General features: G+C 45.0%; 4 protein-coding genes and 1 long non-coding RNA gene across 7 annotated transcripts; 3 read left to right on the top strand and 2 right to left on the bottom strand.

Moving 5' to 3' along the window:
• Nucleotides 1-265: 265 nt before the first annotated feature.
• LOC6537491 (O-phosphoseryl-tRNA(Sec) selenium transferase) lies at nt 266-2,304 on the top strand. Of its 2 annotated transcripts, XM_002098003.4 has the most exons (4): nt 269-494; nt 552-681; nt 951-1,967; nt 2,028-2,304. In XM_002098003.4, exons 1-4 carry the CDS (start codon nt 381-383, stop codon nt 2,198-2,200), a joined length of 1,434 nt encoding a protein of 477 aa, XP_002098039.2. In that variant the 5' UTR covers nt 269-380; the 3' UTR covers nt 2,201-2,304. The 2 variants fall into 2 exon arrangements, with proteins under 2 accessions (XP_039231699.1, XP_002098039.2); XM_039375765.1 differs by lacking the exons at nt 951-1,967; nt 2,028-2,304 and adding an exon at nt 908-933 and having other exon boundaries at nt 266-494.
• Nucleotides 2,305-2,318: 14 nt separating this feature from the next.
• Nucleotides 2,319-5,726, bottom strand: LOC6537492 (golgin subfamily A member 6-like protein 22). The gene is made up of 3 exons (XM_002098004.4): nt 5,506-5,726; nt 3,596-5,449; nt 2,319-3,521 (listed from the first exon to the last, which is right to left on the bottom strand). The coding sequence occupies exons 1-3, from the start codon at nt 5,620-5,622 to the stop codon at nt 2,490-2,492; spliced, it is 3,003 nt and encodes a 1,000-aa protein (XP_002098040.1). The 5' UTR covers nt 5,623-5,726; the 3' UTR covers nt 2,319-2,489.
• Nucleotides 5,727-6,096: 370 nt separating this feature from the next.
• Nucleotides 6,097-6,923, top strand: LOC120321816. The gene is made up of 2 exons (XR_005561537.2): nt 6,097-6,363; nt 6,415-6,923. It is a non-coding gene; the product is annotated as an uncharacterized LOC120321816 (long non-coding RNA).
• Nucleotides 6,924-6,965: 42 nt separating this feature from the next.
• On the bottom strand, nt 6,966-12,709 carry LOC6537493 (regulator of gene activity). Of its 2 annotated transcripts, XM_015192888.3 has the most exons (9): nt 12,091-12,709; nt 11,711-12,002; nt 10,058-10,193; nt 9,784-9,998; nt 9,103-9,349; nt 7,950-8,522; nt 7,571-7,775; nt 7,282-7,446; nt 6,966-7,217 (listed from the first exon to the last, which is right to left on the bottom strand). In XM_015192888.3, the coding sequence occupies exons 3-9, from the start codon at nt 10,188-10,190 to the stop codon at nt 6,998-7,000; spliced, it is 1,758 nt and encodes a 585-aa protein (XP_015048374.1). In that variant the 5' UTR covers nt 10,191-10,193; nt 11,711-12,002; nt 12,091-12,709; the 3' UTR covers nt 6,966-6,997. The 2 variants fall into 2 exon arrangements, with proteins under 2 accessions (XP_015048374.1, XP_015048375.1); XM_015192889.3 differs by having other exon boundaries at nt 9,121-9,349; nt 11,711-12,709.
• A 231-nt stretch (nt 12,710-12,940) lies between these two features.
• Nucleotides 12,941-15,573, top strand: LOC6537494 (another transcription unit protein). Its single transcript, XM_002098006.3, has 4 exons — nt 12,941-13,096; nt 13,160-13,223; nt 13,287-14,094; nt 14,219-15,573. The coding sequence occupies exons 1-4, from the start codon at nt 13,066-13,068 to the stop codon at nt 15,512-15,514; spliced, it is 2,199 nt and encodes a 732-aa protein (XP_002098042.1). The 5' UTR covers nt 12,941-13,065; the 3' UTR covers nt 15,515-15,573.
• Nucleotides 15,574-15,817: the final 244 nt, after the last annotated feature.

A 15,817-nucleotide genomic window follows, 5' to 3' on the forward strand; every position in this document is an offset into this window, starting at 1 on the left:
GGCCACACTGCCGGGACCCAAAAATGTGCAGCGCTGCCGGACTTTTAATGGAAATTCAATGGTTTACACATTGTAATTTTTAAGTAACAAGATATTAAAATGTAACCTCTTATAAAAAAATTTATGTCCTATATCGGATATTACATATTAATATTAATATTAACCGGATATTATATATATATATTATATATTATATTATCTATATATATATATATCATATATTATTATATATATATTTTGTCCGCAAAAAAAGCTAGATAATCTATTATGTGGCAACGCCGTTTAACTGGCTCAGTAAGAAAATTAAACTATTTTGGCGCATCTAATTTCGACGATATACATTCTTCATTTTTGCTGTTAATATACAACCTAACGGGAAAATGAACTTTGATCATGTAAATATACCAGGTAAACTGGTGCCGGACAACTATTTACAACTGGGACTGGCTGCACAACGCAGCAAGCAGCGCAGTTTCAAGGAGCTGCTCGAAAAGGTGAAAACCCTAAATGTAACTTAATGAAATAACTCAAGGTATAATGATCATTTCTAGCGAAAGCTTCCGGAAAATGGTTGGTCCGATGAACAAATCGAGGAGCTGGTGCATCTGCTGGCGTCCTTGGACAGCAATAACTACCCTCACAAGATCGGACTGGGAGAGCGGGAGGCCCGAATAGCCTGCAGTAAGTTGCATGATTTCCGTTAGGAAAAATACATTACCAACATCATTACATCTTTAATACAACTTTAAAAAATCATGCATTAAATATATTTAGTCAGTTTAGCTGATCCAAATATTATCAAACTAACAGTGTTACGATTTCGAAATAGCATTAAAGAATAGCAATATAATAGAATAAATACATAATTACATTGCATATAGTGCACTCATTATTCATGTTATATTAGTCCTGTTTTAAATAAAATACTCCGAAATGAATTTGTTATACAGAACTCGTGGCTCGCCGGCACTATAACTTCGGTCATGGAATCGGCCGCTCTGGAGACTTACTAGAGGCACAACCCAAGGCAGCTGGTTCCACGCTGCTCGCTCGTCTCACAAATGCCATAATTTTGGACCTTCTTCGTGGAATCGGACTGCCCAGCTGTGCCGGCTGCTTTTTGGTGCCGATGTGTACCGGCATGACATTGACGCTGTGCCTGCAGAGTCTTCGCAAGCAGAGACCCGCGGCGAAGTATGTGCTGTGGTCCCGCATCGATCAAAAGTCTTGCTTCAAGGCCATCACAGCAGCGGGCTTGGAGCCGGTAATCATTCCCTGCCTGATTCAAGGAGAGTCCCTGGACACGAACGTAGATTTATTCAGAGAAAAGATCATTTCATTAGGAGTGGAAAGCATCCTCTGCCTGTACACCACAACCAGTTGTTTTGCTCCTCGAAACAGCGATGACATTGCAGAGGTATCCAAGCTGTCAAAGCAATGGCAGATTCCCCATATGGTCAATAATGCCTATGGGTTGCAGGCAAAAGACATCATTCATAAGTTGGAGTTGGCCAATCGAGTCGGACGCATTGATTACTTTGTCCAGAGCAGCGACAAAAATTTGTTGGTGCCAGTGGGTAGTGCCATTGTGGCCAGTTTCAATGAGAATCTGCTCCAGCATGTGGCCAGTACTTATGCGGGGAGAGCTAGTGGTTCCCAGTCGCTGGACGTCTTAATGACGCTACTCTCACTTGGGCGCAACGGCTTTCAATCGCTTATTGAGCAGCGGAGCGAGAACTTCCTTTACCTTAGAGAAAAACTTAAGAAATTTGCAGAGCTTCGGGGAGAGATTGTGCTAGACAGCAGGTTTAACTCTATATCTTTGGCCATAACATTGGCTACAATTGCTGGGGATCAGAAAGAAGGCATCACCCAGCTTGGCTCCATGCTACACATGCGAGGTGTTTCCGGAGCAAGAGTGATAGTTCCTGGGCAAGCCAAAAGTATAGATGGTCATGAGTTTGTAGGCAAGTAATATTAACTTTCAAGGTTTGTTTTCTGAAAATAATTTTTCTTATTTCGCTTAGATTTTGGCTCCCATCGCTCCGACCTGAAAGTTCCGTATCTGACTGTTGCGGCGGGAATAGGAATATCCCGGGAGGAGATCGACAAATTCTTTGACATTTTTGGCAAGTGTTGGAACCAGCTTTTTCAAAATAAAAATGATAAAACTAAAAGCCTACCAGAAGCAATAGACTGAAAAAAGCATTAAATGGATTAAAAAAACCTATTATTTAACATTGATGATAAACTTATAAACTTAAACAAAGATATAATAAAAACCGCAGATACATCCCAAATGTACTTAAAACTTTCAATTTGACATTTTAGTAGATTTAGATGTAGTAAATCATATTAAAGAATTATATATTTTAGAAGAGCACAATGTTGTTAGGAATGTACATCGACTTTTTTTGTTAAAACAATTTGGCAGTGCATCCAATAACGATATTCCACTAAAGAGGCAAATATAACCTTTTTCCTAAGACTCAGCTGTGACCTGTGCCTTTGGGCTTTCTATTCAAGCTGCCGACTGGGTCGTTGCTGCTATTGCTCGGCACGTTTTCTTTATCGCGGTGCTTCTCGCGACTCCGGCGCTCCAGGTGCTGGTTCATGGTCGCCTCGATCTTGGCGAGCGATAGTTCGTACTCATGTTTAATTCGCTCATACTCGCGTTTCATGTGTGCCTCCTTGTCCTCAGCATACAACTTGTAATTGTGGGCAGTGCGCTTGGCACTTTGATATCGCTGCTGTGCGGATCGCATCGCCTCTTCGTGGGTGGTACGCAGCGTTTCCAGCTGCTTGCGCCAGTGCTGCTCCACCTGGTCGACTGACTGACGCTGTTTTTCCCACTGGGCCATAACAGCCTTCATAGATTGTCTTTCTGAGTCGATGCTGGCGTGCTGCTCCTCCACTTCTCGGAGCAGTTCGGCAATTCGTTGGTTCTTTGCTTGCAGCTCTTGGCGGCACTTCTGCAGCATTTCTTTTTGCTTTTCTTCCTTGCCGGCCAGAATTTCATCAATATTCTCGCGTTCTGCTAGGATAGTTTGCTTTAGGAGATCCACCTCCGTTTGCCTCTGTTGCAGCTCTCCACACACCGCTTGGTATTCCCATTGGAGGCATTGGCTCCGCTCCTCAGATTGCTGCAGTCGGGTGGTAAACTTCTTGAGTTCACCAGCAAAAAGTTTGGCCATCTCATCGCGAACTCGTTGTTCGATCAACCTTATTCGATTCTGGGTAAGCTCTTTTGGCGATGGCTCAGCCGAGGATTCTGAATTTGATTTCGGACTGAGCGTCTTATTCTGCTGCTTATGCTCTTCTTGCTGCCTAATGTACGCCTCAAACTGCTTGGCCTTCTCCTTAAGATCGTTAATGAGCTCGTCCTGCTTTCCTGAAAGCTCGATTTTTTCCTGCATCGCGGCCTGCAAACTTTTTGACTGCTCCAGTTCGTGTTCCAATTCTTCGAGTTCCTTGGCCTGCATTGAGTTCACGTTTTGGAGCTTTAACAACTGAATTTCCAACTAAAAGTGAATTATTAAAAAGTAAGAGTAAAAGTATTAAAAATTTTTGTTAGAGAAGCTGTGTACTCGCTTACCTTGGTAATTTCTGCTTTAGTTTCAAGGCACTTGCTGCAGTTTTCGAAGCTTTCTTTGCCCACCGCAAGGTCTCCTTTGCGCTTTTCCCGCTCGCTCATTTGGCGCAAGGTCTGCAGATCGCGTTCGTGGCTGAGTTTCTCCATTTCTAAAAGCTTTTTTAGCTCCTCGGATTTCATCTCCGCCAACTGCAAATTTCGCTGAACAGTGGCCAAATTTTGACGTTGATCCTGCAACTCCTTAAGCGTGTCCGATTCTCTTAGCTTCCTTAATTCATAGTCTAATGACTCCTTGTCTGTGGCGATGTCAGAGTACAGTTTCTTAAGCCGCTCTACCTCGCTCTGTGAATCTCTTAACAGAATCTTGTGGCGTTCCAGCTCCAAGCGCAGGTTGTCTGCAGTTGCTCGAGTTCGCAACTGCCGATTATCCTGCGAAAGCTGATCGTAACTTTTTTGAAGGCTCTCGTGATGTTGCTTTAGTTGTTCCAAATCTTTTTCTACATTCCTGAGTTGTTCTTCGATCTGCTGCCGTTTTTCCTTTAGTGCATCCCTCTCGGCTTCGATGGTTTGCAGTTGTGAATGCAGACCCGACTCCTGTTGTGATTTGTGCTGTTGCTCTTCCAACTCCTGCTGCATGGATTTCACTTTGTTCTCTAGGCGCATTTTGGCTTCCTTTAGGGTTTCTAGTTGGACCAGGGATTGATTTTCATGGTCGCGTAGCACGCGCAGTTCCTGGTTGCGTTCCTCCAAAAGCTTCTCTAGCCGTCGCACTTCTTCCCGCTTGTTTTTGAGGTTGGCCAGGGCTCGATACAACTCCTGCTTGATGTGACTAACTCTGTCTAGAGGATTCAGTGGTGTGCTACCAACAAGGCGCGATCCACCCACTTGACTTAGCCGACCAGTTGGCGATTCATCCGCTTGATGCTGTTGAATAAGTGAATCCATCAGGTCTAGTTCCGCAGTGGTTTCGTTTAGGCGTTCATGAAGCGAAGCGACTGTTTTCTCCAAATATGCAATGCGAGCTTTCAAGTCACTTATGCATTGCTGCTGCCTATGATTTTCAGCCTGCAAATCGGGTCTTGCACTTAGTTGATTGCAGCGCACTTGGGCGTCATCCAAAGCTTGACTAAGTTCGTTAATCTTGGCGGCCTTATCCAAAAGCATTGTTTCATGACCAGACTGCAGAGCATGGTAGCGCGAGTTTAACTGATCCAACTCATTTTGCTTGCGATCAAGCGTATCCTTCATCTGACAGAGTTGCTGCTGGAAAAGATCGCACTGGGCTCGGTGCCTGTCCTCGATATGCTTCACACGCAGATCGGCGCTCCGATCCTCCCACTTTTGCTTACTGGCCTGCACCATGTCATATTTGCGCTGGACGTCCGATAGCATGGTCTTAGTGGTCTCTAGTTGACCAACAAGGCGCGTGTTATCTTCTTCCAACTGCTTCTTTTCCGACCGCAGCTTGTCTATGTCGCTGTCCTTATTGGAGCAATTCTCTTTGGTCTCCACCAGCAACTCGTGAGTGTTTTGCTTCTCCCGCAAGGCTCGCTCCAGCTCGGCTTTCGTGATAGACAGGTGCTTCTGTAACTCATCCAATTTTGTATGCGCAGCGTTTGACTCCTGGTGGATGTTTTGCAGCTCGTTATTCTTGGACTCCAGCAGCATCTTGAGGCGGTGAATCTCGATCTCGTTGGTTCGCTGAGGATCGTCGTGCAGGGGTTTTTGGTGTTGATGTGATGGGTAGTTGGGTAGGACAGGCGGCTGTTCCACATCCGACTGGTAATTCGTCGTCGAGTCGATTGTGTTCTCATGATCATCCAGGTCATCGAAGGCGCCCACCAGGATCTGCCCAAGCTGGCGTAGAATTGGAATCGGTGACATTGTTTACCAGGATTTCCCAGATCACTTACCTCTTCGTCGCGTCGTTTCTGATCCTGCAGCGCCTCTTCCTCCTCCTGACGGTCCAGTGTGGAGTTCACGTTGAGGGTGTCCGCCCCCTGAAAAAGGCTTATACCTGGTGTATTCATATTCAGCACAAGCGACGCCACAAGCGACAAATTCAAATAAATTCCGAGGCGCAGGCGCTGTTTTCGTAGGCAACTCTAATTTCTTCCTCTTGCTTCTGTTAACGTCTTGGACGTTAACATAGCACCGAGTGCTGTTAAGTGCGATAACCGATTTTGCTAAGAAAACATTGCGTTTACACTAGTTGAAACTCGTGAAGTACAAAGTACATACACTCCAATTGCTAAATTTTAAAATGACTATCTTCCCAAAAGGTACCAAAATGACGAAATGCTTCTTGCCACATCAATAAAGCTTTAATCTGCCTGCCGTCCATAAGCTATAAAATGTTGTTTTGCTTATCAATATCCATAGATTTATGTATCCACATACATATGTCAAAATTTCTATCATTGAGTATCATCGGTAGGTGCAGCTGCTGTTCATTCAAGAAAACTGTAGATTTACTAATAGAATAAATGTGAAAAAAAAGAATACGCTATAGTGGAGATAACAGGTATATTCAGAGATAGTGGGAAAATGACTTTTTAACATTAACATTTATTAGAAACGGTGGGCGTTATGGGAGTGACAAAAATATTTTGACATATCGCTAGACAATAGCAAATCAATAAAATTAAAAAATTTAAAAATATTTTTCAAAACGTGTTGAAACATGTTATCTGGTCGGACGAATCTAAGTTTAAACGTTTTTAAACGGATACTGTTGGCAGAGACCTGGTGACAAGCTTCAAAGGCATCATGTAAAGTCATCATCGTAAAACTGTGGTCTAATATTAAAAAGCCAGTTGCAGCTTTTAAGCCAACTAATAACAAAAGCCTATGGACCGTGATTGAGGAGCTCCAGGACCAAATATCCCCAAAACGGTGCCAGGACCTGGTTGACTCAATGCCAAAACGTTTCGCAGCTCTTATTGCTAATAAAGGATACACTACATAATAGTAAATTGGTGGGATGGGCGTAGTTTTAATATGCAATCACTTGTTATTAGTGAACTTGTTACTGTTAAGTTTATATTTTAAGTTTAAAGCATTTTTCATAAAGTGATGCTATTATTTTTTTCGCGCTATTTTGTTATTTTTAATAAAGTTCCTTAAATAAGTTAAGAATTCATAGAACAGGTGATTTTTTTTCATTTCCTAAAAAGTGAATTATTAAACCTTTTTAAAAAGGTATTTCAGCTCCTTTAAAACACTAATCCCTAATCCGCAGCTGTATGTATGTATGTATCCTAACACCGTTGTAGAAGTAAAACTCAAGTAAATTTTGTAATTTTTAAAATAAAACTTATTATTCATGTTAGTGTTGAATGTCCTTGTTGCAATGCAAAAACAACAGAATATGTTCTTTTTCAATTTTTTTCATTTTTATTAATTTTATACAGACTGTCCATTCATAAACGCACTTATATTGGGACATTTATCTAATTTCTCGGCATCTATTTGGAACACCTTGGACAAACGTTTCCAACTTTGCGCATCAAAGTAGTAGAAGGTGCCGCGCTCTTTTGTACCATTTTTTTCATATTGATCAATGCCAGGAATTCGAGTTATCCATATTTTCTCCTCCACGTGATACCGCCACTCGCGACTATGCCTGCGATCAGATCAGAGTTTTAGTATATAGGTTAAATAATGGAGGTTACGTGGGAAGTACTCACAATTCAGCAGCTGCCATTAATTGCATCATATCGCCGATGTTCGTGTAGAAAAGGAAAAAGAGCAGATCTTCTTGCAGCTTTTTCAGTACTGGCGCTGTTAGTTTGTCTCTTATCGCAAAGTTAATCAGATATTCGGGTGGCACGTTAAACTCAACGTCTTGTGCTCTGCAAAAAAATAAATACAAATACAATATTATTAAATAAGTTTTTATTATGTAACTTAGCAATGTTGTATCTCTCAAGCTTTATGTTCTTCTGCCTACCAACTTGTGTGGTAAAGTAAACTGACCTGCAGGGCTGTGCGACGAAGGGGCCAGCAAAGGTTGTATGCAAGCTCTCTTGCGAGTTAAGGTTCAGGCCTAAACCCGTGAGATCCGTACCCAAGGAGAGCGTCACCAGATTGGGATCCGTTTCTGCAGCCCGAATAAACGTCAGCAGGCCAACCATGCCGAACTGGTTGTTCACCATGGTCGCTGGTATGTTTGTGACCTTGCCTAATTATACAAAACGTACAAAAGGTAATTTTGTTACATTAACAATGTTTCATTATTGAATAAATCAAATATTTCATGGTTGCATTATTTGTGGATTAAATGAGTCAAAGGACAAATAGCTCTCTTCAGCGTTTGGTACTAAATAAATGTTGTGATAAGTGTTCAGGCACTTACCATCTGGCGAAGTTTGCACGCCGCTCTTTACAAGTTTATCGTTGCTGGAATTATCGTTCAGATGCTCGCCGCCCGCTCCGCTCCCAGAAGAGCCGCTTCCACTGCCCAAGCCGCCGCCCACGCCCATCATGGCATTGCTGTTGGGTACGCTGTTGACGCCGCCAATGCCGCTGTTACTGCCCACCAGTCCCACGTGAGAACCGCCGACAACTCCGCTGGCTGCATTGCCGCCGACTCCTCCGCCTCCTGAGCTACCAGCTCCTCCGCCGCCGCCGCCTACTGTCAAGCCCCCAATACCACTGCCAACGGCACCGAGACCATTGCCGCCTACAACGCCGACGTTGGAACCGCTGCTCCCGCTCGCTGATCCGCTGACCACTATCGAATTAATCGGCTTTTCCGTGCCATCCAAGTGGTTGTCTGTGGACGCACCTCCGGAGCCTCCTGGTCCGCCGACGCTCCCCACCGCGTTCGTTGTGCCGTCCGAGTTTTGGGTGCCCGGTAACGCAGGGAAGTCCTCGTTAGACATCGTGAACTCCGATTGCTCTGACGTCGGTTGCTTCACCATGCCAACTGAAATGAGAAATGGAGCGAGAAGGTCGCCCAGGGGAAATGAGTGAAGCGAAGAATTGACGTACTAAATAAGTTTAAGCTTATACAATACACTCGATTTACTTTTTATAATAGAAGCGCGGAAAAGATGGAGTAACAATTTAACCAATAAGTTTAAGTTTTAACACATTTTACTGTAAATTAAAAGTAATCCTTCACCAAACTACGAATTTAAAAAGTGTCTTTTATTATGTGAACAGTTTAAATTCATCGATTATAAGAATATATTCTGAATATTATACATCTTTTAAAACAAATGGGATTGCATATATAGAAGTCGTTTCCATCAGCCAACATGTTCAACCCAATTTATTTTCAAATTCAAATTTTCTGATTCCATTATTGTCTGTATTACTGTCCATATTTAAATTTTGCCATATCCACAACCACCACCCGAGATTAGTCAAAAATACAGCGTAGCATAACAAAGTGGGCCCAATGAGCTGATCACAACACAACACAAACAGCCGATTCTTAATAATTTAACTTAATTTTAAAAACAGAAATAAATAAAAAGAAGTGGATTTTGATTTGAACTCACAAGAGGTAAAGAAATTACCATAAGGTTTGCTGCCCGGCGGCTGGAGCGGATTCGATTGGGGCAGTGTCTGGTCGTTCTGGCCGCGCGCATTCGTCAGCGAGGGAAACTCCGTGGGATCGAGCAGAGCAGGCGTGGAGGTATCGCTCCCACCGCCGCCGAACACGTGGAAGTTATTCAAAGGACCGCCACCGCCTCCGCCCGTTCCGTAGCCGCCGCGACCCGTCTGCATGAAGTTGCCCATGTTTGACTGCGTAAAGGAATTATTATTAGCCAAGTCTTTACAAATTGTTATATAATTAATAATGCCTAACATCTCCAACTCAATCTTAATAGATCAATCATTTATTATGTAATCTAAATATGAATTTATTTATTTATTTACTGCAATGGAAAGGTAGATCCTTATATGGCTACTTACAAATATACATTACGCTTATATCCTTTATAAATAATAAATATTAAGATCTTTTTTAAACATAAGCCTATCCAGGACCAATATCTCCTCTAACAAGGAAAAATTTTCATTTCAATTTCGTATAATCCGTGCTGGTGTAATGGTAAATTAAAAACGGATTTTTTTTTTTAATCAGGGTTAAATATTGTTATAAGTTTTATATTAAGTAACTTTGGACACGACCGAGTTGGAGGAGTGAGACTTAGTTGTAATGCTGCACTGCTTACCATGGGGCCAGTGCCCAATCCTTGCATGGCTCGCCGCTCCACAAACTGCCGCTGGCCGAAGAGGTTGGTGTTCCGGTTTCCGCTCGAGATGGCGGGTCCGCCGACCGACAGCTGGGCATTCCGGTTCGGCGACAGTTGGGGTTGCTGCTGCTGTTGTTGCTGCTGCTGCGGCGCCTGTCCGTAGGTCGCCGTTCCTGGATAGGAGTTGGCGAAGTCTATGGCAACAAATGTGCGTTGGTGCTACGAAAAAAGCTTTGGATTCACAACTGCTTACCGGTTTGAAACATGCCCGACGTGGGCGTCACATGGCCAGCCAAGGAGCTACCACCGAATCCGCCTGTTGTCCGGCCAGCTAATGCCGCGTTCGCTATACTTCTCGGGGGTTGTTGAAAATTTAAATTCGCCATAATCTGCAAAGGAAGGGGTTGTCGGTTATTATGCTGTCGGCCAAAATAAAAACGCATATCAGCGTCGACATGGTAGTTTCACATTAACAGTAATTTGTAATGGTTAAGGAATTTCCTATTGGCCACATCTGATTTTAAAGTGCCTCCTAAAGCATAAACTGCTATCTGTAAGCTCTGTAGTCCCTTATATAATTTCTTAATACTTAGTTTTTCAAACTGGATAATTTCCAGTTACTAACAGCATCCAAAACCCAACATAACTACTCATCGAGCCATCTGCGCAGTAATCAGAGAACTGCTGTCAAATGTCTGAATCCGGGAAATTCTTCGCCCATAAACAAGAGGTTACAATAAAAACTGTGTGACTCAGTGGAGGGGGACAATAGTGATAACAAATCGGCTCCCCGCAGATAATTGTCGCACACTAAATGCGAGCATATGCGTATTAAAACAAACCACCACAACCTTGTAGGTTAGAAGCTTGGAGCCATATATAGGTAGTACTACCTTCACTGCAAAGGGGGATGCACAATAAGGGCAACCATCTCTGGTATAGCTATAAACAAAATCGCCCGCGCCAAGTGAATCTGTTAAATGGCCGATGCATCAGCTGCCGATTGGCGAATTCGGACAGCAAACAAAGCAGAAGGAGAAGGAGAAGAGGAGAGTAGAGCAAATTGAGAGGGTAAGCAAGGAGGTGGAGAGGGAGAAACATAAGCAGAAAGGCTGCGGCAATTATTGCTGTTCCACTTTGTCGTGGGCACACATACACAGTCCGTGTGGATAAGATGGAGACCAAGACCATTGCGATGGTGTGGGTGAGAAAACCAGAATGACTGCCACCAGGATGCCAAGGAGTGGGAGAAGAACGGGGCGAGTGCATAAGGATATAAAACTTAACTTGTCCCTCGATCAATTATGCAGGTAGTGTTCAGTGCAGTAAAGTGCAGAGCAAAAATGTGTACAGTAAAATTTACTTTTGGAATTCGCAAAGCTTTATACATTATACCCACCACGGGACAATTTAAAGATTGATAAATGTCTTAATGATATGCTTTAAAAGTCCCAGTCATTTTTTGATGCTGCTTGCTAGTATGTAAATAACACTAGAATTAAGTTCATACACTTACGTTTATTCGTTCTTACACGCCTATATTGGCTTTATCTTATCGAAAATTCATTTTGCTAAACTCCTCTGAAGAGTGACATCTACAGCAACAGGATATTATCGGCCACCGTAATATCGCCGAAGCTAATCTCCCTGGAATACGAAAACAGGGTAACGATATTTCCCTGTTAGGAATTTATCAGGCTAGCTACCGATTCGATCGCTGTTTTACCTGCGCGCATGTAACTTTATCAGCTGATCGAACGACCGCTTTGCAACACTGGCGCCCGCGCTTACAAAAAAATCACTGGCCTGCGTAGACTAACTCTCGGGCCAAGTAAACCCTTTAACCTTGGTCGATTCCGCACGTACAATAAGAGAACTAGTCCGAAAGGAGGGCTGCGCAACTTACCTAAATAAACGTTAGACGATACTGTCGCTTCTTGCTCTTCCACTGTTAACGCTCGCTTTCCACTCTGTCCAGCAACAACAACATACACTGCTTGGATCGTTCTCACCGCATTTAACATTCCAAAGCGGCCGGCGGGACGAAGACGTGGGAGTCGTTGTCCTGGCGCCGTAACCGTAACTGTGACGGATCACCGATTGGCGAAACAGCAGGAATACGAAAATCCGCTAATTCCCACTGGGCAGCAGTTGGTTAGCTGTTGGTGTCTCCCTCTCTAGCGCTCACTCGCTGGAAGCTAGAAGGATTCAACGAAGAAACGGGAACTAGGATCGTAGCGGGAGCGGGAGCGAGATTAGTTAGTACTTTTCCGCGCCGAGTCGTACCTAAATAAATGGCATATATACCGCTGTGCGTGTATATATGTATGTATATGTGCCTCGTCTGTATGCAGCGTGGTCTTCGTGCCGAAGAGGCAGCGAGCGAGAGTGAAAGAGAGGAGAGTCGAAGGATGTTGATGCCTGGCGGAGGCTGTCCGTTTTTTCTGCGCCGCTCTTGCGAACACTGTAGTTTCTATATTCACGCTTATGCAAATGTCGCGCACGTTACACACGTCTCTTGGCTTTTGGTAATGTTTCCTTTTTGTATTTTATTTGTAAGTAAATAATCGCTCGCAATTGCGCTGTTGTCTCTGCTTCTTTCTACACTGCTGCACAAGCACTGTGTCTGTGACCCTGTGCGTGTGTTTGTATATGTGTCTGTCTTTGTTTTCTCAGTTCATTGAAATTTCACCCGAAGCAGCGAATGGGGCAAATTCTCTGCTGGATTAGCGCGTCTTTTACGCCGCCTGCCCGCAAATGCACTCGGACTTAATGGGGCCGGGTCCTTATAATCCACTATGAAGGGGCAGTAAACAATTCTTTAGCGCCCGAAATGGCTTTAAATTGTACACAAAAAATGTTCCGCAAAAAACTTTGTGGCCGTCACGAATACAAACACACAGGAATTAGGGATGTAAAAATTTGCTATCGATGCAGCGCTGCTATCGATAGTCGGTAGTTTTCAACGAAAGGGTTTGGTGCATCATTTTCTTTATATTTCAAAGAATATTTTAATTGTTTTCTTTAAAAATGACAATTTTATTCACCTATGTGATTAGTTTAATAGTTGTTTACTTTTAATCGATAGACAAAAACAGTTATTGGGCTGCCACCTGGTGTGCCTGTGCTAAGACCTCCTTGAGTATTATAGTTATCGATTAATGTAAAAGTGCCTAGGCCTCCCAAACTCAACTTTATTGCCCGGCCTCGAATTGTTTTAATTGCAGATTTTCTGATTAAACACAAATTTTACTTGGCATTATGGGTAGCCAAAACTCGGACGACGACAGTGGTGAGTGGCTAATGGTTTCTTCCCTGCCGGTGCAAATACTATTTTCTCTGTTTACATATGTAGGTTCATCCGGTTCGAGTCGAAGTGGAAGCCGAAGTGTCACGCCGCAAGGAGGCAGTGCACCCGGGTAACTTTTTGATATTTAAAAACGGCGTTGGGAGAATGCTGATTGCTTCCCTTCGTATTCCAGATCCCCACGCAGTCGTAAGTCGGGTAGTGGCAGCGATCGTTCAAGATCGGGGTCCAGGTCTTCCCGATCCCGGTCTGGCTCAGGGTCCTCGCGTAGTGCCAGGTCCGGGTCTGCACAAAGCCGCTACAGCCAGCGGTCTGGCTCCGCTCGTAGTAAGAGATCAAGATCTGCTCACAGTCGCAGGTCGGGATCTGCCCATAGCCGTAAATCTGGAACTCCGAAATCTTTACAAAGTCACAAATCGGGTTCGCCGCAAAGTCGCAAGTCAGGATCGCCTCATAGTCGTAGATCTGGCTCTCCTCAAAGTCGCAAGTCAGGATCGCCTCACAGCCGCAGATCCGGCTCCCCCCACAGTCGTAGATCCGGATCTCCTAACTCCCAGAGATCTGGATCCGCTCAAAGTCGCAAATCTGGTTCGGCACAAAGTGCCCGCTATCGATCCAGGTCTAATAGCGGTACACACAAGGGTAGTGGCAACGAGGAATCGCGGTCCAATTCGCCCAATCTTCAAATAGACGATGAGCGTGCCAATTCCAAAAGCGGCAGTCGCAGCAAAAGTAGGAGCCGGAGTGGCAGTCGCACTTCCAGATCACGCTCCAAGACGGGCACGCCGTCGCCCAATAGAAGTCGTAGTCGCAGCGAATCCGGGTCCGGCAGCGATATTGGTGCGTCCAAGAAGACACGCAAGGCAAGTGGCTCTGATCGGCAGAAGAACAAGAGCAGCAGCGATAGCGACATGGAAGAATCACCCACCAAAGCAAAGAAATCACGGCTGATCGACACTGACAGTGAGTCCGATCAGGATGAGGTAAGGCACACTCTGAACAACTTTAATATATGGATATTTAACTATGTAGTTATATATTTTTGAAAAGCAACAGCCTTGAATACTTCAGCTTACTAATAAAAGTATTTACATTTCAATATTGCAGGCAAAGAAAGCTCCCGCTGCGGCTGACATATTTGGAGATGCCGATGATATAAGTGACGATGAGGAGGAGGCTGGACCAGCCACCAGAAAATCCCCGGCACGCTCCAAAAGCCGAAGTCGCAGCAGGTCCCGCTCCCGCAGTCGTTCGATGAGCCGTTCGCGTTCCCGGTCCAGATCGGGATCCCGCGATAAAGTTGGGAGCCAAGTAGAACCGGCGCCCAAGGAGGATGAGCCTGAACCGCTGCCGGAAACCCGAATCGATGTAGAGATTCCGCGCATCTCTGCAGACCTAGGAAAAGAGCAGCACTTCATCAAGCTTCCCAACTTTTTATCAGTGGTCACGCATCCTTTTGATTCTGAAACTTATGAAGATGAGATCGATGAAGAGGAGACAATGGACGAGGAGGGCAGGCAGCGCATCAAGCTTAAAGTGAGCAACACGATCCGATGGCGAGAGTTCATGGACAACAAGGGCGACATGGTGCGCGAGTCAAATGCGCGATTCGTGCGCTGGTCCGACGGCAGCATGTCCCTTCACTTGGGCAACGAGATCTTCGACGCCTACAGACAGCCGCTTCTAGGTGACCACAATCATCTGTTCATCCGCCAAGGTACGGGTCTGCAAGGCCAGTCAGTCTTCAGGACCAAGCTAACTTTCCGTCCTCATTCCACGGAGTCGTTCACGCACAAGAAGATGACCATGTCGCTGGCCGATCGATCCAGCAAGACCAGTGGCATTAAGATCCTGACGCAGGTGGGCAAGGATCCCACCACGGACAGGCCCACGCAGCTCAAGGAGGAGGAGGCCAAGCTGCGTCAGGCGATGCGCAATCAGCACAAGGCGCAGCCCAAGAAGAAGAAACCGGGCGCGGGTGAACCGCTGCTTGGAGGCGGCACCTCGTCTTACCAGCACGATGATGGCAGCGATGATGAGAACGCCATTAGTTTGAGTGCCATCAAGAACCGATACAAGAAGGGCTCTGGTGCCGGCCAGGCAGAGGTGAAGGCATCTACCATCTACTCGTCTGATGAGGACGAGGGCTCCGACTTCGAAGCGCGTCGCAGCAAGAAGGTGGATAAGGCCAAGGCCAGCAAGGCGCTGCGCGACTCCGACAGCGAATCGGACGCAGGCAGCGTCAAGAGCGGCCATAGTAAAAAGAGCGGTGGAGGAGGCAGCGCCAGCGGCAGCGACAACGAGGGCAGCCAAAAGAGCGGCGGCGGCAGCAGCAAGTCGGGCAGTGGAAGCGGCAGTGGCAGTGGCTCCGGCAGCGGTTCGGGCAGCGACAACGATGATTAGCTTTGTCTAGTCCACTTGCGTTCCTTGATCACACCAATAAAAGTAATTTTTCATTTTCACGCGCTGAATTGCTTAATCTTGCGGAATTTGACTTCGGTTAGTTACATTACATTTAGTTATATTTGGCAAAAGTTTAAAATTAGTTCATTTCCATAGCAAGTCCATTGTTTATTGGCCGAAAGTCGGCACCCAGATGGCCAGTATTTGTTTGGTCGATAGAGTCAGTGGCAAAAAGCACTTAGGCAGAGCAATTAGCTGTCCGTTGAACCGTGATGCTGCAAGATATTTCCAAGTGCCCACTGA

Source organism: Drosophila yakuba, chromosome 3R, assembly GCF_016746365.2.
Source record: "Drosophila yakuba strain Tai18E2 chromosome 3R, Prin_Dyak_Tai18E2_2.1, whole genome shotgun sequence".
Taxonomy (NCBI): domain Eukaryota; kingdom Metazoa; phylum Arthropoda; class Insecta; order Diptera; family Drosophilidae; genus Drosophila; species Drosophila yakuba.